Source organism: Zalophus californianus, chromosome 2, assembly GCF_009762305.2.
Source record: "Zalophus californianus isolate mZalCal1 chromosome 2, mZalCal1.pri.v2, whole genome shotgun sequence".
In the NCBI taxonomy this organism is placed as follows: domain Eukaryota; kingdom Metazoa; phylum Chordata; class Mammalia; order Carnivora; family Otariidae; genus Zalophus; species Zalophus californianus.
This window is the reverse complement of record NC_045596.1, coordinates 182,124,526-182,151,210: the sequence shown is the minus strand read 5'-3', so window position 1 is coordinate 182,151,210 and position 26,685 is coordinate 182,124,526. Positions and strand designations below refer to the sequence as shown.

The window sequence follows — 26,685 nt, the reverse complement described above, 5'->3', positions numbered from 1 at the left end:
ACCAAAAGTCCAAAAATTGTAGAGTCAGGGAGCAACAAATAGTAAGTGTTTGAATAGGTTTCCTAATAAAAGGTGCTATTCCCATTTCCACCCTTGGACTCATATAGTCTACCCATAGGAAACAGACTATAATACTGGAAACTCATTCCGGGCATACACTCTATCTTGTAGGACATCACCCTACTCTTTGAAGGTGTTTATTTCTTAGTTGATGTCATAATAGGTCATTCTATGAGTTTATGAGGCCAAAAGCTTCTGAGTGAATGCATATATGGAAAGACCAATGATTCCTGTGGACATTTGCCCATTTCTTATTTTTGTGAAACACATTTTTTTTTATTTTTGGTGCAAAGAGAGATTTTGTGGGATACTGTGAGAGTGAATAAACATGAAGTAAGTCCAATGATGAGGTGCTGACAGGTATTATGGGGACGAAAGACAAATTCATATTTAAAGTAAGTGTTTATTCTATTGAGAAAAAAATATCTGCTCCTTCCATAGTGGGAGGGGGTTGAGTATATCAACCTACCACAGGTGGCAGGCTGTTTCACCAGGGATGGTGTCCTATAGGATAGGGGAAGGGAGGGGCTCAACCTCGGTCTCTGCAGACCGGGCACCCAGCAATGGTGGTACTGATTCAGACTCAGTGAGGGAAGGCCACATTGCGGAGTTCATATACAACCTCGATCCCTACCACGATGGTCACTCATACATGAGTCGGTACAGTAGGCTCTGCCGTGGTTGGGAAGGTCTTGAGTGACTGACAACAATAAAATGGATCATCCTATCCATATAATTATTGAGAATGTCGCAGTGTCACTGAATCAGCTGTCCTACAGTATTTATAAGGACAGTAACATTTTCATACTCTGGGCTCATCCTGAGACATCAGTCCATAAACATTTTCCTTAGTTCTCATTGCTAATCTCCAATTTTTTTCCTTCCAAGTTCCTGACATTTGAACAAATTGGTGGACACGTGCCTTAAACTGGCATAGATCTGTACACCTAGCCATCTGTCCTTCGAGGCATATGAAGTTCCCAGAAAAACTGCACCAAGTGCTCTCCCCTTCATCCTTTGTGGCTGGGGGCCTGGGCTGGGGGCAGGAAATAGGAAGTTACCATTTTATGGGTACAGAGTTTTAGTGTCATAGATAAAGAGTTCTAGAAATGGATAGTAGTGATGACTGTATAACAATGTGAATGTACTTAACACCACTAAACCATACACCATACCCTTAAAAATGGTTAAGATTATAAATTTTGAGTTATGTGTATTTTACCAGAATTAAAAATAAATGAAAACCTTTTAAAATTAGCACAAAGGCACTGTGGTGGGCTGTGCCAGGGACCACATGTGATTCTTCAACTGCAGCTTGCCAGAGGCTATGTGCCACATCCCTATCTGCTGCTGCAGATGCCTTGAGCATATTTGGATCTGCTGGGGTCAAAGGCCACAGTGGTAGATGTGTTTTCACTACAATGCAAACCAGCTGGACAGCCTTTTCTTGCTCTAGGCCCCACTCAGAGCTGGTAGCTCAGTAATACGTTAGAGCTAGAAGTGGTCGGGGTGCAAGGTGAAGCAACACGCCTTTCACACTGGAGAAGCTATTTCAATTTCTGGGAAGTTAAAGCTATGTCCCAGACTACTGCATCTCTCTGGAAACTTCACTGAGGTGGCGGGCCCCTGAATTTTCCTAGAATCTATCACCTACCCTCTGACACATGAGTGCTTTGCTTGGGCATCTAGGGCACCTGCTACTTTCTGCTTATCAGATCTAATCAGCATGATGTTGTCAGAGCAGTGGGCGAGCATGTATTCCTGGGAGAGTGGACCAATTAAGGTCCCTCGTGGACGAGTTGTGACAGAGATGCATAGAAGCGTGCTTCTAGATGCAAATAAACTGCTTATGATAATCTCTGCTTATTGGAATGAAAAGACAAGAGCTATTTTGGAAGCACTGCATCTGGAGGGAATACTGAAGTGAATTTTGAAACCTCAAAGAATTTGACAGATAGGAACCATCGGAGCAAAGACAGAGAGATAAGCCAATATAAGATACAGAAAGTGATTGGTTGACTAATTGACACATTAAAAAAATATTTGTGGAGCACCTACTATGTGCCAATGGCTCGCTTTGCTGAGTTTGTGCAAGAGAAGGGCAGGGTGTGGTCGGGCCTGAAATGACAGAATAAGGAAATGGTACTTAATTCGGAAGGCCACTGGAAACCTCTGGAAGGCTTGTCAGTTGGAGAGGGCCATGATTGAAGTGGCTTTTTACAAGGATGAATCTGGCAGCAGAGACTACCCCACAGCCAGGATGAAGCAGTGGGACCTGAACTAGAGTCATGACTGGAAATTCAAGGAAGGTGGAGGGACCCACTGGAGAAATGCCTGTGAGGGAGGGAATCTACATAGGTCTGGACATGGGGGCCAGCAAGAGGCATAAGCCAAAAACAGCCCCAAGCTTTCGAGCTTGAGTGATTGGGATCAACACGAGAACTCCTGAGGTCAAGAGGAGGGTCTGGTATTAGGTAATGGAATAACTGGTATCCTTAGAATGAAGCATCATGAGGGCAGGGGCTATGACTGCTTTGGGTCATATATTTTTTTTATTACGTTATGTTAATCACCATACATCACATCATTAGTTTTTGATGTAGTGTTCCATGATTCATTGTTTGAGTACAACACCCAGTGCTGCACGCAGAACGTGCCCTCCTTAATACCCATCACCAGGCTAACCCATCCCCCCCCATACCCCTCCCCTCTAGAACCTTCAGTTTGTTTTTCTGAGTCCATAGTCTCTCATGGTTCGATGGGTCATATTTCTATCCCCAGTCCTTGGCACAAGGTGAGCACTCAAAAAGTATTTGTCACAAAATATGTTAAATGCTCGATCTCACTGAGTTGTCACACCCACCCTAAGAAGGAAGTGTAATTCTCTCCTATATTTTTTGCTATTATTTTTTTTTATTTTAAACCACTGAAGGCATATAAAAATATAGTAAATAAAATAAACATCCATATATAGAGAAACAAAGTAATACAGGTTTTATCATTACACCCATCTTACAACTGAGAAGCCTGAGGCCCAGAGTGGTTAGAAAACTGGCTTAAGGTCACACAGCCTATACACGCCAGAGCTGTGATAGGAAAATAGGCCTGTCCACCTCGAGAGCCCATGTTCTCAACCACACCTAGCTGTGGCATGGGTGAAACCTCTGGGTGGAGATACTCAGCAGGTGGACGGAAACATAATACGTGAGGCAGAGAGAGAATTGAGGCCTAAAAATACTGATATGGGAATTATTCTCATCAAAGTGATGGTCAAAGGGATGGCGGTGGAAAGGCAATACACAGTCCTAAGTGGTCTGAGGACAGACTTGGACTTGAGCAATGTGCCTTCTTGGAAGGAGAACAAAATGTAAGAGACTATTTTAAAACCTTGCCTGTTCACAGAGTAAGTGCTGTTTTTATGCTGCCCTAGAGTTTCCTTTTTGGTTCCTAGAAAAAGCGCAGAGCTGCCTGCAATCCACGGAGCGCTCACTCTCTATAACTAGCATCGGGCGAGGCCAAAGAAGGCATCGATATTTTGTGTCATTGAGTGTATTAAAATCCTGAAGGGGGAGGATGCTATGTTTTTGTTTTTGTTTTTTTCCAGGCAGAACCCCCACCGCAGGTCTGCTTCTGTCACATTGGGTATCTAATACATGTCTATCTGAGACTGGACTTTTCAGAAATATGTGCCCTCCTCCACATATAACTTGGACCATGGAGGTTTGATAGTGCTGAAGGGGACGGCATTGAGTTTGTAATCATTAGCAATACTACCCCCTGAGGAAACATTTCTTTTTTCGTCTTCACTGCCAAATCAGAAGTTTTAGTTGCCTCAGGAGAAATCTAAGTATTCCGGAAAAAAAGTCTTGCAAGTACTTGATAAGTATCCAAATCTCCTCAGGCCACTGAAGATCACAAGATTTTGGGAAAGTTCCCAGTTAGTATCAAGTTTTTGTTTAAAAAATTCCTATAGCAATACTATTCACAATTAGAATAGCTATGTAATAGACATTTCTTAAGATGTTCTCCAGAAGGTTGGTAATATACAATAGAGTGCTTTAGGTCTTGGCATATACCATATGTTCTTAGATCTCTTTAAGGACGGTCTTCAACCCCCTTTAAAAATGCCAGAAACACAGAAGGTAGAAACAGGATATTATGTTGACTCTCTGTAAAGTCAGGATAGGCTAGTCTAAGTACAAAACTTAAACCCTTAAATCTCAGTGGCTTCTTGCAACAACCACCACCATTCTTTTAACTCGAAAGAATTGGCTGTGACTCTTCAGAGTTACTGCTTTCCAAGTAATGACTTGGGCAAACAGTCTCTTTCTTCCTTCATTTCAATCTAATGCTGAATAATTTTGGGTCACAGTCACATCATATATTTAGAGTGAATTTACCATCATTATTTTTTCTATAATCTTAAGATGTGATCTGCAAATATCAAGACAGGGAAGAGGGGGTGCCTGGGTGGCTCAGTCGGTTAAGTGTCTGACTCTTGATTTCAGCTCAGGTCATGATCTCAGGGTCATGGGATTGAGCCCTGCATAGGGCTCCACGCTTAGCGGGGAGTCTGCTTGAGATTCTCTCTCTCCCTTTCCCTTTGCCTTGCCCCCCTACTCGTGTGTGCTCGCTCTCTCTCTCTCTCTAAAATAAATAAATCTTAAAAAAAAAAAAAGGCAGAGAAAGCTGAAAGGCCTCGCTCCGGTTTTGCAGAACTTTGGCTCCAAAATGATACATGTCACTTCTCACAATCCACTGGATGGAAATAGCCACATGGCCCCAACCAACAATAACAGAGTTGAAAAGTATAGTCTCCTGTTTGCCCATGAAGAACGGGATAATTAAATATTAATGGGTACAGTCATATCTCCCATTTTTACAGGGTAAAAGCCAGTGAAAAATGAGACACTAATGATAAAATGAGGACAACCATGTTGTGCCCTAGCAAGGGAAGAAGTAGTCTGATGAATAGGCAGGTAACTAGATCTTAACCCTACTGTCTGATATTTTGCTTGATGATGATAAGAGTTTTGCGGAAATATACTTATTTTCCATCAAGGACTCACAAATACTGGAGAAAACAGCCATTTTGCAACCCACTGTGCAAAGGCTGTTGTAGTACAAATCTAGGTGTGCATCCATCTGCAAATTATGTAGTGTTTTAAGAGTAAGATCCCCCCCCCCACCTTCTCACTTCTTGGTTCTGGGGCCAGATGGAGAGATTTCTGCTTCCTGAAGACTCACAGAGGCAGCATTCACCCAACTTTCCCACGGTTTATTCTAGACACACCAAATATCAAACTTCAAGAACTAAGTCTATGATTCTGAGTCTGCCCATTATTTTCTGTATAATTAATATGGAAAATGCAGGAAGTGAATCAATCTCCTTGAGGCTTCTTTTGGCATTTCCACGTGCTCTGTTGCTGTCTTTGTTGGTGTACTTTTCATTCCCTCTGTGTTGTCTGCATCACCATTACGGAACTTAGTAACCTCTAACTCTCCTTTCAGTCTCCCAGTATCTGCCACAGTAACTCGTGCGTGACCATCAGTTAATCATTGTCAATTTTTTTAAGTTTTTATTTTAATTCCAGGTAGTTAACATAGCATTTTATTAGTTTCAGGTGTACAATATAGTGATTCAACACTTCCATACAACACCTGGTGCTCATCACAAGTGCACTCCTTAATCCCCATCCCCTATTTCACCCATCCCTCTACCTGCCTCCCCTCTGGTCACCATGGGTTTGTACTCTATAGTTAAGAGTCTGTTTCTTGGCTTGTCTCTTTTTGTCCCTTTCCTCATCTGTTTTGTTTCTTTAATTCCACATATGAGTGAAATCATACGGTATTTGTCTTTCTCTGACTGACTGATTCGCTTAACATAATACTCTCTAGCTCCATCCATGTCAGTGCAATTAATGTCAATGTTTCTTAAATAAAGGAGTGGCTAGTTTCTCTTTTTGCCCTACTTTGTTTTTTTTTTTGTGTGTGTTAGAAATGTCTTTAATGATGATATATATTTAAGAATGTGCTGGTTACACAGAGCAAGAAAAGAAGAACATAGAGAAAAATGAATTTCTGAATATTGGAAGCTTTCATCATCTCTTTGATCAACATTGTTAGCATTTCAATGAGGTACTCTGCATTTCCTCATGTCATTGCCCTCCAACTCTTGCTGCTTTGTTCAATCTCTTCTGCCCCAGTGAGTGGTATTCAGAGAAGCAGTGAAACTTGGGGATATGAGGTAGGGTAAGAAGAAAGTGCAGAGTGGCCAGCAAGGGTCAACACAGTGTGTGATCTAATAATCTGAATACTGATTGGGGCTGAGGGACAAGCGGGGGAGGGTTCCTCAGAGAACTGTTAGATCAAACTAAAATGTCTACTTATAGAGATTTCTTTCCCTGTTATTTTATTTATAAATTTTTATAAATATAAATTTATAAATTTATTATAAATTAACAAGCTTGTTCTATGCCAATTTACCCTGATAATTTGAACACACTTTTTGACTCATTTTAACCTAATGCGGATTTTATAGCTATGATAATGGAAGATGTATTTTTGAACTAATCTGGAAATTGTTTCTTAAAATTAGGCCATTTATATCATTCAGATTTATGTCTTTATGTACCAGTTAGTGTTGTGGGTGCTTAAAAAATATGCTAATATGAAGGTCAGTTGTATGCAAAAATTACTCACCAAGTAAACTCTTGATTTGCCCACCAGTGGAGCGATAGAGGAGCCCTGAAGTCACATAATTCCAGGATTATTATCCCATTCAGAATGCAAACCCCAAAGTAAATATAGGATTCTTAGTACTTACGGAACTTGGAGATGGAAGCTCCCTTTAAGATCATTTAGGCAGATGACTTCCATTTTACAAATGAGGAGACTGAGGCCAGTGAGTTGGGATAAGGGTGCTCCTGACTCTTCCTGGTGTTCTTTAGTAAGGTAGAAATTATACCCTGGGTCAATTTTGTCAAATGCAAACATCAGTTTATGTTCTTGTTTTAATTGTCTCCCAGGGCGGTAGGAGGTTAAAATGCTACAAGATATGTGAAAAAGATCTCGAAATTTTAAAATAAAAGTAACACTATTGATTAAGCATTTATTTGGAAAGCTACAATGTGCTTACCACGCATTGAACAACAAGAGCTAGAAGCCAGAATCTCTTCAGTTAAAGAATTTACAATCCAATTAGAAAGAGATGAATAAAAGCTAGAAAAAAAAAACTGAATGGATATTATTCTAAGAACTATGTACAGTCCTGTGAAATTTTAGTTATAGTGGAAGGTTGAGCACTTAGGGTTGCAAGAAAAAAAGGTTGGGGGGTAGTGGTGGCATCTCTTCTCTGGCTTTTCCCCGATAGCTTAATACTAACAATAGCAGTAGCTACTCTTAATATCATAATAGAAAATTGTTACCTTATAATGGATGTTTTGTATCTTTACCTTCTAGTTCAGTTAGAGCTAAGTGAAGATGGCAAATGCACACCCAACACGGTGCCAAGGGAAGGCATCTCTTGCAACAGCTAAGTGGCAGGTTGATGTGAGATTCCTGAATTAACAGAACACCTCCTAAGGATCTAACACTGTTGCTCTTATTGCCACCCTTATCCCAAATGCTCTACCAGCTGCTCACGTCCTCAAACATACAGACATAGCCCACCAGGCCGTCCCGGATCGGGAGTGCAAGTGGCAGCCTTTTTCCTGCCCCACCCTGAAGTCCTATCGATCCTGGGACTTTCGGGAAGGAAGCCCATCAGTGCGCGGTGCGGAGCTGCGCGTACTCCCCAGCAATCGTCCAAGAGGCCACACCCAACACAAGTCCCCCATTGTGTCTTGGGGAACAGTAGCCTCACAGTATTATGCTGGCTGCCCCTCTTAAAGAGCAGCCAGCGGCTCTTGGCGACCCCAGCCAGCAGTGGGCTGGGCGGCCGCACGCAGGACAGGTGGCAGGAGCGCAGAGGCGCGCGCGCTCTACGGCCGCGCCGGCGCCCCGGGCCCGCACGCCGGCCTCGCGCGGGCGCCGCCGCACCTGGAGGCGGAGCCAAGCCCTGTGGCCCGCCCGCTCCCGGGCGCGAAGCCCCCTCCCCGCGCCCCTCCCGCCGCGCTGCAGACGCGCGCAGGTGCGTGAGGCCGCGCCCGCCCAGGACCTTGCAGAAGTGGGCCCGCCATGGAGCACATCCGCACGCCCAAGGTTGGTGGCACGGGCGCGGGCGGAAGAGGGAGAGCCGGAACTGGAGGAGGGATGCTGAGCGGGCGGGAGGCCCGGCTTCCCTGCGGGGCGCTGGCCGAGCCGGCACGGCGAGCGAGGGAGGAGGAGGCAGCGCTCGAGCATCTCCGGGTTCGCTGTGAGGCTGGTCTTTCTCTCGCTGTCTCACAGGCCTAACTGTGGCTGTTGCTGGATCTAACCTCTTGTCCTTGAGAGTGCGCATTGGACAGGGGTGGAGGGGAGGGAACCCCAATCGTCCGTTGAGTAATAGAGCTGCTGATAAGCTGATAAACGCTCCCATCTAGTCTGGCACTAGGTTGCGGGTGCTGCCCCCCCCCCTCAATTTTCTGTTGGCTGCTCTGAGCAGTTGAAAGAGAAACAAGCATTCCTGATGACAGGTGCAAGGGAAGGAGTTACGTGCAGGTGGATTAAAGGCACTCCGGAAGCTTGTTGAATCTAAGGGTTTCAGACCCACAGGGCTCACCCTTCAGCTACTCCATCCTCGGGTTGTCAGCTGCAGTGCACCTTACACGGAGCAGATGATCAATATTCGCTGTGGGGTGAATGTTATTATCAGTCCTTCCATCTTCTTGTCTTTTCCGCCAGTTTTCGTTCATTGAGGAGAAGGGCGCAGCTTACAGATTCACCACTGGTGTGTTTGAAAACAGCAGCAGGTTTTGCCACTTAACACAAGCGCCTGGTCCCTGGTCATTCCAGATAAATTACACTGGAATTGTTGACGGCTGCACCAAACTTCCCCACTCATAGTTGCACTAGTAATTTAGAGTGAAAACGATGATCAACATTCCTGTCTGATAAAAACCCTAAACTAGTGATAAGAATATATTTCAAGCCAGTTGGCTATCTCTCCTTATTACCACCACAGCTCCTTGTCAGGATGATCTCACGTTCAAAATCTAGGCCCTTGATAGAGTTCAGTCAAAGCTGGGTCTGTGTGGTTAGAATTTAGGCGGCCCCAGGGATCCCACTCATTTCATGCAAGGGAGGAGGGGGTGGGCATCGCTTTGTTATAAGTCCAGTAAGAAGAATTCATTCCTAAATTCTAGAATGGTTCCTAAGTACCTCTTTGTAGAAGCCGCTTTACAATGATCTCAGGTCGGTGGAAGAATAAATCTTTTAGTTTGCTAGATAGTGTCAGTTCCAATAGTAAATTTAAATTGTATTGATTTTGCACTATAGAATTAAATTGTTGCTTTACTATTGAGAAATTGTAAACATAGAAGAGAGCACCATAAACCACAAGGTAGGTGGCTCAGAGCTTTCAGGATTTAAGTGCTGCTAAATAATTTATTCCCGAATGACAAATTTAACTCATGGACTCCCCTCGTCCTTGCCAAGGGCATTTTTTCTTTGTCATGATGAAGGGGGCCCTTTATAAAAATGATATCTGATGTGAATGTCAATAGCAATAGTGATAGAGTGACATGGCACCATAGAATATGAATTTGGGGAGTAAAGACCTTTTCTAATCTGTGTTCAAACTCTGTACAAAGCCACGTGTGTAAACCTGAGCAGCAAACAATATTCTACTTATTCTTATAATTGGTTTCCATGAACATCCTCTAAGCAGAAATCCTCTTCTATCAGGAAATGGAAAAAAAGGGGGGGAAATGGAGAATCATCTGAAATGTCATTGGATTGAGGGTCATTAACATTTAGGATAACGCAGGTGGAAAAAATTAAATATAGAGATTGGGTGGAGCAGATTCATTTATTCATTCATTTCATCTCACAAGCCTTTGAGAACCTTTCATGTGTGAGGCTCTGTTAGGTCCTGGGAGCATGAAGCATCAAGGAACTCTTTGTCTGGAAGGGGAGACAGTTGTAAGTCTGGACAGAGATATATACAAGAGACTGGATGAGAATGAGCTCAACCATTAAGGGTGAGCGAAGTTTTCTTAAAGAAGAGTGGAGTCTTAACATGTAAGGAGTCAAGGAGGACCAGGAGCACTTGAAATAGCTGTCATGCAGTTGTGTCCATATGATGTAAGATGACAACCTCAAAGAAGCTGAAACCTTAGGAGTGATAAAGATGGAAATGATGAAATGATTGCTTGAGGCTAAACAACATCTCTTTTCATTTTGCATTTTTAAGTGCAAAACTGATTTTCACAGTATAAATGAACAATAGAACGTGGCTACTTACAGAGTATGTGTTGCAAAGTATATCATTAGTAATGGTTATATTCATCTTTATTATTTGCTTCCAGTATGCTCTGGGGAGCTGGATATGTAGTTTGCCTTAGATTTCATGATTCATGTCTTGGGCTATAAGGAGGGATATAAGGATGTTGGCAAGTTTTGTTTTTCTGATCTGTGGGTTTGCAGTGATATTTACTATGTAGATAGCAGGCTTTTATTTTAAGAATAATTCACTGGAAAAGAAGTGCACACATGTATGTGTATATAATATACAGTTGCTTTGCTACTACAATGAAAGTCATTCATTTCCTCTTCATAAGCTGCATGATATCTATCACAGCCTCTGTGTTCTTCTTCAGTCTCTGGAGTGCAGTTTAAGGAGACAGATGCACATGAATAATCTGGAATACTTTGCACATATTTCTTTCTGTGTGTGTGTGCATGTTTAACTGAAGCCTTTAACAGAGCATATGTTAAGCAGGGTGTTTCTCTCCCAGAATGGTTCCTTTATAGAAAAAAAAATGTTCTAAGGACAAGCTAGTTTGCAGTTGGGTCAAAGTGAGGACACCAAGCATTACCTGTACTCATCACAGTGAACTTTTGGGTTTTTACTTCACTGTCTGGAATTTTTTTTTTTTTAACCAGTCTGAAAACTTGCTAGTAAGAAAATACCCTGCAAGAAGCTTAGGGATAATTTGGGTTCAGTTATATGAAAAGGCTGCAGGACTCCTGGACATAGCTTGAAGTGTTTTGTAGGATTTGGTTTTGTACTGGACTGAAGCTAGTGTGTCTAAGATCCTGGCTAAATAATCTCTACTGTTTATGCTTTGATCTTTCCGGGAAACTTTTTTTTTCCTCCCACATCAGTAAATTTTAGTTGTAAAATAAAATATGTGAAGACCTCCCAAACTGCAAAACTGATCTTGAAGATGTCTTCTCTTTCCACCTCTTCCTCCTGGTCTGAGCCATTACTGGAAAAGCCTACTCACTGGTAACTGTCCTCTGCTCTTCTCTACCCCCTTCTGCACAGAGGGAGCCTGGGGTGGCTTTGATGGCACAATTTGGTCATGTTACTTGCTCGCTGAAATTCTTGGGTGGCTTCCCTTTGTTTTGGTCTCTTTTTAAAGATTTGTTTATTTATTTTAGAGAGTGTGAGTGCGGGGTGCGGGACAGAGGGAGAGGAAGAGAGCATTTCAGTCAGACTCCATGCTGAGTGCGGAGCCTGACAGAGGGCTCTATCTCACAGCCCTGAGATCATGACTTGAGCCGAAATCAGGAGTCAGACGCTTAACCGACTGATCCACCCTGGGTGGCTTCCCTTTGTACCCAGTGTATAAAATGAGGATGCTCAGAGTGTCCCATAAGGCCCTGTGTAGACTGACCCCTCCTCACTTCCCCAGCCTCATTCTGTGACAATCATTTCTTATTCACTACCCTCTGGTCACAACTAGCCTTTGTGTGTTTCTCAAATGTGAGTTCTTTTCTGCCTCAGGACGTCTGCACTGCTGTTCCATCGAGGGGATACTCTTATTCTCACTCTCCCCCTGGCTAAAACTCATCTCTCTAGTTACAGACTAGATAGAATTTCCTCAGAGTGGTTATTGCCCAATTCCTCCTGAGTCAGGTTTGCCTGTTATATTGTATCACCAAACGCAATATTTCACCTTATGCTCCTTGTTCCAAGTTTTAGATTTATTTGAGTGTTTAATGTTTGGCTCCCCTGCTAGACTAGGAGCCCTGTAAAGGTGAGGATCATGTCTTGTTTACCCCCAACACAGTTCCTGGCACTGATTAAGCATCAGTAAATAAATTAATAATTGAATAATAGTAGTTCTTGGTTTCAGTTCTTCAGTTTTTACTATTTGCGTTAGTGGTCCAGGCCTTGTGTGTTGTACCCGTGACTAGGGACAGTATTGTAAATCCTCTAATAGATCTAGTGTCGAGTACTTGTAGATGTCAGTATATTATGTCACATATATATAATGATGTGTATTTTGTGATTATATGTAGTTTTAATGAGATAGAATCCAAATAACATTAAATTTACCATTTCAGTCATTTTATACAATTCATGTTTTTTAGTGCATTTACAATGTTGTGCAACCATCACCAGTCTCGAATTCAGAGCATTTCATCACCCCCCAAAAGAAACCCAGTGCCAGTTAGTAGTCAGTCCTCATTCCCCAAAGCCAACCACTAATCTACTTTTGGTCTCTATTAGATTTGCCTACTCTGGACATTTCATATCATAATCTAAGATATGGCCTCTTGTGACTTCTTTCATTTAGCATAATTTTTTCCTAGGTTCATCCAAGTCGTAGTATGTAATGACACTTCATTCCCTTTTATGCAGGGTAATATTGTACTATGTGGATATACCACATGCTGTTTATTCATTCACCAGTTGATGGGCATTTGGGTTGCTCCCACTTTTTGATCATTATGAATAGTGCTGCTATGAACACTCCTATACTTGTTTGTGTGTGTGTGAAAATAAGTTTTTTTTTTTTTTGAGTATGGTTGACTCACAATGTTACCTTAGTTTTAGGTGTAAAATTTAGTGATTTGACAAATTTATACATTATGCTATGGTCACCACAGGTGTAGCTACCACCTGGACTATTACATGGCTATTACACATCACTGACTGTATTCCTTATGCTCTTTTATTGCCAAGATTTACTCATTCCATAACTGGAGCCCTGTATCTCCCTCTCCACTCATTTTGCCCAATCCCCCACCCCCTGAAAATAAGTTTTTAATTCTCTTAGGTGTATCCCTAGAAGTGGAATTACTGGGTCATATAATAATTCAATGCTACTTTTTGGGGAAATTATGGTTACATCTTACGTTTGATATTACTAAAACTTTCCTCTTCATGTGATTCCAACAATATAGAATGACTTGTATAGTATACAGAACCTAGATACTTTGGAAACAATTGTTTAGATGGTCTGGATAGATTTACATCAGAAGGGAATATGGAATTTAATTGTTGAACATTTAAACAGTTTCTTAGAAAACCAACCCAGTGAGCATGAAGTTATATTTCTATCATTCCAAATTCAATTCTAATTTGTGACAATGGCCCTTTTTACATAGTCATAGTGTGCTTTTTCCTCTCATACTGAACTTTTTGCCCACTGTTATTTTGTATATATATTTTATGTTCAGAATTCACTCACCTATTTATTGTTTTTTTTTTTTTAAAGATTTTATTTATTTGAGAGAGAGAGAGAGAGAGAAAGCATGAGAGGGGAGAGTGTCAGAGGGAGAAGCTGACTCCCTGCCAAGCCGGGAGCCCGATGCGGGCGGGACTCGATCCCGGGACTCCAGGATCATGACCTGAACCGAAGGTGGTCGCTTAACCAACTGAGCCACCCAGGCGCCCCTATTTATTGTTTTAATGAGTGTATATTATTCATGTAAGTAGTTTGTGTAACCTGTCTCTACTATTAGGGATTTGGATTTTGAGCCCCTGTGAAAATCCCTGGTAGTTTTCTTAATATATATTGCCCAGACTAGAAAGCCTTAGAGTAGGAACAATCTTAAGAGGTTATTCCATGATATCTTTCAGTATTTGAAAGATTCTCATATGGCCCAGTGTTTAGGCAAATTCTTTATAGTCTTAGCAGAAACAAAGGATGGAGATGGCAGAGGAGAAAGTCCTTGCTGATATAGAGGAGTTGTTTCCCACAATTATATCTGTTTGTATAAAAGACATTAGTTTATCTTTTAAAAGAATAGAGGCATCTAACAGTTGACTCTTGGCAGTGAAGATATGGAGGTATTTCAGGCATCTGAGAAGAGAATGGACTAGAATCATGTTTTTTTTTTTTTTAATTGAAGTATAGTTGACATACAGGATTATCAGTTTCAGGTGTACAACAGTGATTCAACATTTACATAATTATGAAACGATCACCATGATAAGTCTAGTCACCATCTGTCACCCTACATGGTTATTACAATATTATTGACTGTTCCCTCTGCTGTACTTTACATCCTGTGACTTATTTATTTTATAACTGGAAGTTTGTACTTCTTAATCTCCTTCACTTACTTTGCCCATCCACCACTCCTCCCATCTGGCAACCACTCATTTGTCCTCTGTACTTACGAGTATGTTTGAGTATGTTTCTACTTTGTTTTATGTTTGATTTTTTAGATTCCACATATAAGTGAAATCATATGGTGTTTGTCTTTCTCTGTCTGACTTCACTGAGCATAATATCATACCTCTAGGTCCATCCATGTAGTTGCAAATGGCAAGACTTCATTCTTTTTTATGATGGAGTGATTTTCCATTTCATAAATATGCCAAATATTCTTTATCCATTCATCTATTGAGGGCTCTCGGGTTGCTTCCATATCTTGGTCATTGTAAATAATGCTGCAAAATGCTCCTATCTTTTTGAATTAGCATTTTTGTTTCCTTTTGGTAAATACCCAGAAGTGGAATTGCTGGATCATATGGTAATTCTATTTTAATTTTTTGAGATCCTCCATACTATTTTCCATAGTGGCTGCACCAATTTTCATTCCCCCAACAGTGCATGAGGGTTTCCTTTTCTCTGCATCCTTGCCAACATTTGTTATTTCTTATCTTTTTAATACTGTCTATTCTGACATGTGTGGGGTGATATCTCATTGTGGTGGTGATTTTTCTTTCCCTGATGATTAGCGATGTAGAGCATCTTTTCATGTGTCTGTTGGCCATCTGTATGTCTTTTTGGAACATGTCTGTTCAGGTCCTCTGCCCATTTTTTAAACGGATTGTTGTGGGGTTTTTTAGAGTCAAGTTGCATGAGTTCTTTATATATTTTGTATATTAGTCCCTTATCAGATGTATCATTAGCAAATATCTTCTTTAGTAGGTTGTCTTTTTGTTTTGTTGATGGTTTCCTTTGTTGTGAAAAAAGCTTTTTAGTGTGATGTCCTATTTGTTTATTTTTGTTTTTGTTGCCCTTGTCTGTGAAGATAGATCCAAAAAAATATTGCTAAGGCTGGTGTCATTGAGATTACTGCCTATGTTATGTTTTATGAGCTTTATGTTTTCATGCCTAATATATAGGTCTTTAATCCATATTGAGTTTAGTATATGATGTAAGAAAGTGGTCCAGTTTCATTCTTTTGCATGTAGGTGTCCAGTTTCCTCAGCACCATTTATTGAAGAGACTGTCTTTCCTCCATTGTTTATTCCTGCCTCTTTTGTTTTAGATTAATTGACCATATAAATGTGGGTTTATTTCTGGGCTCTGTTTTGTTCCGTTGATCTATGTGTCTGTTTTAGTGCCAGTACCATAATGTTTTGATTACTATAGGTATGTAGTATAGTTTGAAATCTGGGAGCTTGATACTTCCAGTTTTGTTCTTTCTTAAGATTGCTTTGGCTATTTGGGGTCTTTTGTGGTTTCATACAAATTTTAGATTTATTTATTCTGGTTCTGTGAAATATGCCATTAGTATTTTGATAGGGATTGCATTGAATCCATAGATTGCTTTAGGTAGTATGGACATCTTAACAATATTGATTCTTCCAATCCATGAGCACAGTATATCTTTTTATTTATTTGTGCTGTCTTCAGTTTTTTCATCCATGTCTTCTAGTTTTCAGAATACAAGTCTTTAACCTCCTTAGTTACATTTATTTCTAGGTATTTCATTCTTTTTGATGGAATTGTAAATGGGATTGTTTTCTTAATTTATGTTTCTGGTATTTATTGGTGTATAGATTTATTAGCAACAGATTTCTGGGTATTAATTTTGTCTTCTGCAACTTTACTGAATTTGTTTATTCTAATAGTTTTTTTGTGGCGTTTTTAGAGTTTTCTATACCATTTTGTGGGCAAATAGTGACAGTTTTACTTCTTCCTTACCAACTTGGATGCCTCATTTCTTTTGCTTGTGTGATTACTGGGGCTAGGATTTTCAGTACTATGTTGAATAAAAGTTGTGAGAGTGAGCATCTTTGTCTTTTTCCTGATCTTAGAAGAAAAGCTTTCAACTTTTCACTGTAGAGTATGATAGTGGGTTTGTCATATATGGTATTTATTATGCTGGGGTATGTTCCCTCTATACTCTGTTGAGAGTTTTTATCATTTTGTTAATGTAGTGTACACATTGATTGATTTACACATATTGAACCATCCTTTCAAAATCCCACTTGATTGTGCTATATGATCCTTTTAATGTATTGTTGAATTTAGTTTGGTAATATTTTGTTGAGGATTTTGTGTTCGTGTTCATCAGGGATATTGGCCTGTAATTTTATTTTATTTGTAGTGTTTTTAGTTTTGATATCAGGGTAATGCTGGCCTCATAGAATGAATTTGGAAGTTTTCTTCCTCTTCTATTTTTTGGGGAATAGTTTGAGAAGGACAGATATTAACTCTCTTTTAATATATGGTAGAATTGACCTGTAAATCCATCTGGACTTTTGTTTGTTGGGATTATCTTGATTACCTATTCAATTTCATCCTAATACTTGGTCTGTTCAGAATTTCTATTTCTTCCTTGTTCAGTTTGGAAGATTTTATGTTTCTAGGAATTTATCCATTTCTTCTAGGTTTATTCATTTTTTTCTAAGTCCAGTTTGTTGGCATATAATTGTCCATAGTAGTTTCTTATAATCCTTTGTATCTCTGTGGTGTCAGTTGTACCTCCTCCTCTTTCCTTTCCGATTTTATTTATTTTATTTTATCTCTGTATTTTTCTTATTGAGTCTGGCTAAAGGTTTTTCAATTTTCTTATCTTTGGACCAGACCAGCTCTTAGTTTTGTTGATCTTTCATATTGTTTTTAAAGTTTATATTTCATTTATTTCCCTTCTTATTTTTATTACTTCCTTCTACTAACTTTGGGCTTTGTGTATTCTTCTTTTTATAGTCCATTGGGTGGAAGTTAGATTGCTTATTTGAGATTTTCCTTATTTTTTGAGGTATTAATATAAACTTCCCCCTTAGAAATACTTTTGCCATGTCCCATAGAATTTGGACCATTGTTTTTCCATTCGTATTTGTCTCAAGGTATTTTTGGATTTCCTCTTTGATTTTTGTTGACCCATTCGTTGTTTAGTAGCATGTTGTTTGACCTCTATGTACTTGTGGGTTTTTCCCCCCAGTTTTTTTTTTTTATTATAATTAATTTCTAATTTCATATCATTGTGGTTGGAAAAAATGCTTGATTTCAGTCTTCTTAAATTTATTGAGACTTGTTTTGTGGCCTAACATGTGATCTATTCTGGAGAATGTTACATGTACACTTGAAAGGAATCTTCTGTGCTTGAATGGCATGTTTTTTATTTATCTATTAATCCATTTTGTCTAATGTATCATTTAAGGACTCTGTTTCCTTATTGATTTTCTCTTTGGATGATCTGTCCATTGATGTATATGGGGTGTGAAAATCTTCAATATTGTATTGCTGTCAGTTTCTACCTTTATGTCTGTTAGTATTTGCTTTACATATTTAGGTGCTTTTATGTTGGGTGCATAGATACTTACAGTTGTTATATCTCCTTGGAGTGATCCCTTTATCATTTTGTAACGACCTTCTTTGTCTCTTGTTACAGTCTTTGTTTTTAAAGTCTGCTTTGTCTGATATAAGTATTGCTACCCCAGGTTTCTTTTCATTCCATTTGCATAGAATAGCTTTTTCCATCCCTTCACTTTCAGTCTGTGTGTGTCTTTAGGTCTGAAGTGAGTCTCTTGGAGGCAGCGTATATATGGGTCTTGTTTTTTTATCCATTTAGCCAGACTGTGTCTTTTGATTGGAGCATTTGGTCCATTTACATTTTAAATAAGTATTGATAGGTATGTATTTATTGCTATTTTTTTTAGCTGTTTTCTGGTGGGTTTTGTAGTTCTTCTCTGTTCTAGATTCATGTTTGAATTTCCTCTAAGCCAAGTGCCCAGCTACTCCAAGTTTCATACTTCTCGTGCACAGAACTCACTGTGTCCCTTGGCAGTCCATAATGACCATGGACAGCTCTAAACATTAAGAAGTTTTCTTTATATTTAGTAAAAATCTGTTTCACTTTAGTTTTTGGCAGTTAGGTCTAGCTCTGTTCATTGGGAGATTGCCCAGTAGTACATCAACCGTCCTTCCAGGAAAGGGCCCTTCAGGTATTTCATTTGATGCTGTCATCTCCCTAATGCTTCCCTCCTACCTGAGTAGTTAGCTTAGTGCCACCTGTTCTGGTAACCAACCAGTGGCTTCGTTTAAGTCCCTTTACCATCCTGGATGTTTTACTAAGTGAGTTACAAAAATATGTTTACTGCAGGTTTTGTTGAATTGGGAGAAAGTAAAATTCAATAATGATTTTTAAATCGTGTGTTCCACAGAGCCACATCTCAGTGGCCTTTTGGTGAACTGAGTGTGGAAGAGAACCCTTAAGTTAGCTCCACACATTGTGCTGTGCAGTCAAGCCTGCCCTGCCTTTTCCTTGAGTGATAGTGTCTTACCCTCATCTTTGTTGAGTGTAGTCTCATTGGATTTGGTTTATTGCTTAATTGCTTATTCTGTCTTTTGATCTGCTACACTTCTGCCCCTCTTGGTTTGTACCATTGGCATTTTAACAAGCTCACCTCCTGTTACCTCATCCATGATCTCATCCAAGAAAGAAACTAGGTTAGGTGGATGTGACTTCCTAGTAACCAAAGCTACTTTGCCCCCATCTCCCAGGATCTCAATCCTGATAGCAGATTAACTTGTTCTTTCAGTTTGGTGCCATCTACCATTTGAGAAACTTGTCCTTTATCACCTCTCCAGATAGCTTATTGAAGAAAAAAATGAAGTTGTCTGTGATGATGACTGAGTGAATCCATAATGTTCCTGCTGACTGATGGTTTCCTTTTCTAGGTTCATACAAAATTCCATTAAAGAAGCAATTTTAGAATCTTGCCTTGAATTAATGTCAAACTTACCAACTTATAATTACAAAATTCCATGTCCCCCATTTGAAAATAGTGATCTGATTTGCAAGTGTTCTCTGTGATTGAGAGAGCTCAGTAGACTCCTGAGAAGATTCTTTTTCTGTGTCATTCACTACTAGTATATCATTAGCACTAAGCGTTATCTCTTCTTTCAATTTCATTTAACAAATAATAATTTTCAGGTTATAAAAGTATTATTTTTGATTCTATATTAGAATTGATATAGAAATTAACTGCTGTTAATATTTGAATATATTTCCTCCTGCCATTTTTTTTTTATCTCATGAATACTCAACCTTTTTATTTGTTTGTTTAGAAATTAAGGATCACCCAGCTCAATTTTGTAGTATGCCTTTTTTAACTTACTGTATTGTGGTCTTTGAAAACATGCTTTTAGAAGACTATGTGATGTTTTATAATACAGAAATATCATTATCACATTAACCATTTCCCCATAAGGCTATTACAATAATGTTATGATGAAAATCTTGTTTATTAATTATTATCTGCATATGTGATTATTCCCTTAGGATAGAACCCTAGATGGAATTACTGTGTCACAGAAGATGAATGATTGATATATATTGCCAAATGACTTTACAAAAACATATCAAGTTTTAGAAATTGATTTTAGGTATAGTGTCCTTCTCACTGTGCCATTGCTTTATTATTTAGAAAAAAAATTTGCTACTGGGTATTATGAATCACAGACCTGTAGGTCTGAAACCAATATGATATGTTTTTAATACAAAAAATAAAGTCAAAGAAAGCCTAAAAAAAAAATAAAAATATTTGCTAATTTAAAGAAGGAGGATGGTACTTCATTCTTTCATTGTGGTGTTTTTTTTTTTTTTACTAGTGATGTTGAAACCTTTTCAAACATGATTTTGGCATTTTGTTTTTTCTCTATATTACCTACTTATATCTGTTTTCATTTTAATAATTGGTGATTTTATTATGTGGATGGTGTGTGTGTGTGTGTATATATATTTACATATATATTTAATAACTTAGAATTCACATACTATAAAATTAATTCTTTTAAAGTATATAATTGTGTCCTTTTTTGTATATTCACCAACACAATTATCTGATTCCAGAACATGTCTTCACTCCAAAAAGAAACCCATACTTAGTAACAATCACTCCCATTTCTCCCTCCTTATCCATCAACCACCAGTGCACTTTCTGTCTTTGTGTATTAGCTTTTTCTGGACATTTCATATAAATTGAGTCCTACAACATGTGGCTTGCTTTTTTCACTTAGCATAATGTTTTCAAGGTTCATCCATGTTGTAGCATGTATCAGTACTTCATTACTTTCTATGCATTCTATGGATATACAAGATTTTGTTTATCCACTTATCAATTGATGGATATTTATCTTGTTTCCATTGTTGGGCTATTATGAATAATGCTCCTATGAACTTTTGTATACAAGTTTTTGTGTGGGCATATGTTTTTCTTTCTCCTGGGTGGAATCTCACTTCTCTAAGAGTGGAATTGCTGAATCATATGGTAACCCTAGGTTTAGCATTTTGAGGACCTGTAATGAAGTCATTGTAACGTTTCAAAGTTCCACCAACAATGTATGAGGATTCCAGTTTTTCTGTATCCTTGTCAGCACTTATTACTGTCTTTTTTCTTTTATTCATCTTAGTGGGTGTAAAGTGGTATTTATCATAGTTTTGATTTGCATTTCCCTAATGACTAATTATGTTGCCTGTCTTTTCATGTGCTTAGTGACCATTGGTTTTATCTTCTTTGGAGAACCATCTGTTTAAATCCTTCAATCATTTTTAAGTTACATTATTTGTCTTTTTATTTATTTACTTATTTAGTTGCAAAAAAGTTCTTTATATATTCTGGATACAGGTCCCTAACTAGATATATGACTTGCAAATGTCTCCTCCCATTCTGTCAGTTTTCTTTTCGTAGTCTTGATGGCATCCTTTGAAGTATAAAGGTTTTTAGTTTTGATGCACTTATGCATTTTTTTCTTTTATCACTTGTACTTTAGGTGTCAGTCATATCTATGTATATTTTTTGAAAAGCCTTTTTTTCTGCTTATAAAAGTATATCACAGAAAATTTAGTTCAAAAGAGCAGAAAGAAAATAAAAGTCATGCGTATCTCAAAACCCAGGAAAAACTGCTGTTAACTTGGTATAGATTTTCAGCCCTTTCTTTACATATAAATAGAAAAATAATATAAAGAGTTAAGTTCATTTTCTTTCTTTGTATATAATTTGGGGGGATAAGACCTGGTTTTTTATATGTCATAATACACTATAAATATTTTTTCTCATTTTATTAAACATTCTTATGAAAAGCGGTCATGACTACAGCATCTCACGTTGGATACATCATAAATTATTTCATGTTGGGAGGCGATTCTCTGTGGCTCTTAAATGTTTCTGCGCTTTTGCTCTGAACTACCTTCTCAAGGATGATTTTATTGCAAATGGCCTTGGAAGATAGAAATAGTTTCTCCCTCAGGGGCAAAAGGAAAATTTGTTTGTGGTCCAAGATAATAAACATTATGTTTTCCTTGGAGGCAGAAGTTGGTTAGGGTTGCTGGCATACTTCTTATGAAATTGACTTTTCTTAAACTCTAAGCTCCGAGTTTCCTCATCTGTGACACAGATCTACTCTCTGTGCAACATCCATCCAGGCTGCTCCATCTTGCCCCTTAGACTTGGAGGTAGGGTGGGGGCATGGAGAGCTGATGGAAACATGATACTCATGATTCTATGTGTGCAATGAGTAATAAAGTCCTTTGTTTCTGACCCAGGAGTCTCGTGTCTTCTGTCAGCAGCCATGAAACCATGAGAAGCTAACTTATATGTTGCAAGTAGGTTAAAATCTCAGACACTTCATAGTTTTTGACAATTTATCCCCTAGTATTTGATACTTGTCTCCATTTTTGTTCCTATAATAAAGAACTGTGATAAACATCAGTGTATTTAAATTGTTGTGCAATCCCTGTTGCCTCAGATTAAATTTCTAAGGTACATTGTCAGGTTCTTTTTCTATATATTTTTATTTATTTTTAATTGTTATCATTGAAGTATAGTTGACATGTTATATTAGTTTCAGGTGTACAACATAGCGATTCAACAATTCTTTACATTACCCAGTGCTCACCATGTTAAATCACTCTCTGTCACCGTACAATGTTAGTAGAGTATTGACTATATTCCGTATGTTGTACTTTTCATCCCTGTAATTTATTTACTTTATAACTGGAAGTTTATAATTCTTAGTCCTCTTCACCTGTTGCCCATCCCTCCACTCCCCTCATCTATTGCAACCACCACTTTGTTCTCTGTATTTATGAGTCCATTTCCGCTCTTTTGTTTGTTCATTTGTTTTGTTTTTTAGATTCCACATGTAAATGAAATCATATGGTATTTGTCTTTGTGACTGATTTATTTCACTTAGCATAATACTTTCTAGGTCCGTTCATGTCATTGCAAATGATAAGATTTCATTCTTCTTTATGACTGAGTAATATTCCACCGTGTGTGTGTGTGTGTGTGTGTGTGTGTGTGTGTGTGTGTGTGTGTACACACACACCACATCTTCTTTCTCCATCTATTGCTGGATACTTGGGTTGCTTCCACATCTTGCCCATTGTAAATAATGCTGCAGTGAACATTGGGGTGCGTACAACTTTTCAAATTAGTGTATTCATTTTCCTAGGGTAAATACCCAAGAGTGGAATTATCAGATCATATGATATTTCTATTTTTAATTTCTTGAGAAACTTTCATACTATTATCCACCGAGGTTGCACTAATTTACATTCCTACCAACAGTGTACAAGGGTTTCTTTTTCTCATCCTCATCAACACTTGTTATTTCTTATCTTTTGGATGCTAGCCTTTCTGACTGGTGTGAAGTAATATCTCATTGTGGTGTTGATTTGCATTTTCCTGATGATGAGTGATGCTGAGCATCTTTTTTGTGTGTCTGTTTGCCATCTGTATGTCTTCTTTAGAAAAATGTCAGTTAAGGTTCTCTGCCCATTTTTAAATCAGATAATTTGCTTTATTGGCATCGAGTTGTATAATTTCTTTATGTATTTTGGATATTAACCTTTTATTGGACATATCATTTGCAAATATCTTCTATTCAGTAGGTTGCCTTTTTGTTTCGTTAATGGTTTCCTTTATTGGGCAGAGCTTTTTAGTTTGGAGTGGTCCCAGTAGTTTATTTTTTCTTTTGTTTTACTTGCCTGATGAGACATATCCATATATCCATAAATATGTTGGTAAGGCCAATGTCCAAGAGATTACTGCTTGTGTTATCTTTTTGTAGTTTTATGGTCTCAGGTCTCACACTTACCTCTTTAATCCATTTTGAGTTTATTTTTGAGTACGGTATAGGAAAGTGGTCCAGTTTCATTCTTTTGCATATACCTGTCCAGTTTCCCTAGCACCATTTATTGAAGAGCCTCTTTTCCCCATTGTGTGTTCTTGCTTCCTTTGTCATAGATTAAGTGACCATATAAGCATGGGTTTATTTCTGGGCTCTCTAGCCCATTCTGTTGATCTATGTGTCTGTCTTTGTCCCGGTAGTATACTGTTTTGATTACTGTAGCTTTGTAGTATATCTTGGAATCTGGCATTATAACACCTCCACCTTTGTTCTTTCTCAAGATTGCTGTGGCTATTTAGGGTCTTTTACAGTTCTGTACAAATTTTAGGATTGTTTATTCTAGGTCTGTGAAAAATGCTGTTGGCATTTTGATAGGGATTGCGTTGAATCTGTGGATTGCTTTGGGTACTATGGACATTTTAACAATATTCATTCTTCCAATCCATGAGCATGGAATATCTTTCTTTCTAGTTATTCTTGTCATCTTCAATTTCTGTCATCTACATATTAAAGTTTTCAGAGTACAGGTCTTTCACCTCCTTGTTTAAATCTATTCCTAGGTATTTCATTCTTTTTGGTGCAAGTGTAAATGGGATTGTTTTCTTAATTTCACTTTGTGCTACTTGGTTATTATATATATTTTAAACCTTTTTGATGACTTATACTAGATTTGCCTCTAGAATTTTCTGCAACCAGTGTAGCAGAGGAACTTTCTTTTTATTATTCTTGAGAATGGTATGTGAAGGGTGGCTTCTCATTAATTTATATTCTGCCTTTGGTAAGATGGAATGTTTTTTGTGGCTGCTTATAACAGTAGCAATACAGTAATAGTACTGATGAAAGGAAATCTTTAAGTAGTACTGCTAAGTGTTAGGCACTATATTAATTTATTTGCCCTAAAATTACGCTATGAGGTAATTTCTATTATTAGCCCCATTTCACAGATGAGGAAACTGAGGTAAGTCAGCCAGCTATCGGGGCAGAGTGAGGATTCAAAACCAGACAATATGGCTTCAAAAGCCTATGCTCTCAACAACTACACAATCTTGTGTTTTGCTGTTGAGAGCAGGCAAGAGAATGCAGTTTGGGTTCTCAGTGGTTTTACCGCCACAATCCTGGGAACTTCTGCGGTCCTTTCTTGCATTCTTGCCTTCAAGTTAAGGGATTACCTCTGTATTATCAAACATTCCCCTCATGTTTTCTTATTCTTGCAGCTTGGTTTTATCAAAGGAATCAAGCCCTACATTGTGTTTTGATTCAGATCTGTCTAAAGACAGATTATTGCCCAATTGTTAGAGGTTCTTTTATTGCACAACATTTAACAGTATTGGGAGTAGTCTTGGTCATCAAATATGCTCTTATACTTCAAACATGAGGCTGATAGGTTATAGTAAAACAATCTACTTAGAAGTGGAGCTGTGACAGTTATATTTTCTTTAGTTTTCCAAGTGGGAATGGATTGTCTGAACCAAATTATCACAGGAGTTGTGGTTAAGCATTCCTTAAAAACCACTTGCACTTCTTGAGATCCTCACTTCTTGTAGGTTCAGCAAAAGTTTAGTTGAAGTCTGGTTGTCCCGTGTGGGGCTTGGGTATACAGAACACACACTGTGTCACAGAACTTAAGAATCCATGTTCATGGAGGGTGTTATGCTGAGTGAAATAAGTCAATCAGAGAAAGACACGTATCATATGACCTCACTGATATGAGGAATTCTTTTTTTTAACTTTTATTTATTTATTTATTCATGAGAGACAGAGAGAGAGAGAGAGGCAGAGGGAGAAGCAGGCTCCCAAGGAGCAGGGAGCCCGATGCGGGACTCGATCCCAGGACCCTGGGATCATGACCTGAGCCGAAGGCAGATGCTTAACCATCTGAGCCACCCAGGCGCCCGATATGAGGAATTCTTAATCTCAGGATACAAACTGAGGGTTGCTGGAGTGGTGGGGGGGTGGGAGGGACGGGGTGGCTGGGTGATAGACATTGGGGAGGGTATGTGCTATGGTGAGCGCTGTGAATTGTGCAAGACTCTTGAGTCACAGATCTGTATCTCTGAAACAAATAATGCAATATATGTTAAGAAAAAAAAAGAAGAAGAAGATAGCAGGAGGGGAAGAATGAAGGGGAGTAAGTCAGAGGGGGAGATGAACCATAAAAGACGACGGACTCTGAAAAACAAACTGAGGGTTCTAGAGGGGAGGGGGGTGGGGGGATGGGTTAGCCTGGTGATGGGTATTAAAGAGGGCACGTTCTGCATGGAGCACTGGGTGTTATGCACAAACAATGAATCATGGAACACTACATCCAAAACTAATGATGTAATGTATGATGATTAACATAACAATAAAAAATTTAAAGTAAAATAAAAAGAATCCATGTTCATTCATTCAGTGTTTATATATAAATGCAAGGAGCTACCAGGTAGCTTTTTCTAATTAGGGGGATACAGACTCTGTGTGTGTGTGCGATGGAGAAAACGACAAGAAAAATAGTGAAATAAAGTGCGAGGGTGATGTTGGTTGGAGTGAGTTAGGATTGTTATTTTATATATAATGATATCACGGCCTTCCTGATAAAATGGTATTAGAGCAGAGACCTAAGAAAGTGAGGAAGCAATCTATCTGCATATCTAAGGAAAGCAGAGGGAACATCGGGAGCCAAGGTCCTTAAGTGATTGTACTTAGAATCTTCAGGAATAGCAGAGAGACAGTGTGGTCGAAGTCAGTGAGTTGGGGTAGTGGGAAATGAGGTTTGACAAGGAACGAGCTGTACAGGTAATGTACAGACCTTCACTCTGGGTGTGGAGATCTGTGGAAGGGATCCGAACTCTGACTTACATTTAGCAGGGTCTCAGGTAAAGTAAAGTGGTTGGAGGTGGGAGGGTAAGCAAAAATGGAAAGAGAGGGCTGGGGTGTAGGAGTGGAGTGA

General features: G+C 38.8%; 1 protein-coding gene across 2 annotated transcripts in view; it reads left to right on the top strand.

The window, feature by feature from the left end:
- The first annotated feature begins 344 nt into the window (after positions 1–344).
- MTMR7 (myotubularin related protein 7) overlaps positions 345–26,685 on the top strand; it is a 113,408-nt gene continuing 87,067 nt past the window's right edge. Inside the window, exon 1 of one of the 2 annotated variants that reach the window (XM_027600686.2) lies at positions 345–455. In XM_027600686.2, the coding sequence (XP_027456487.1) occupies positions 426–455 (30 nt within the window). In that variant the 5' untranslated portion in view covers positions 345–425. Of the gene's footprint in view, positions 456–7,905; positions 8,263–26,685 lie in introns of those variants that run through there. The other variant, XM_027600687.2, reaches the window with a different exon arrangement.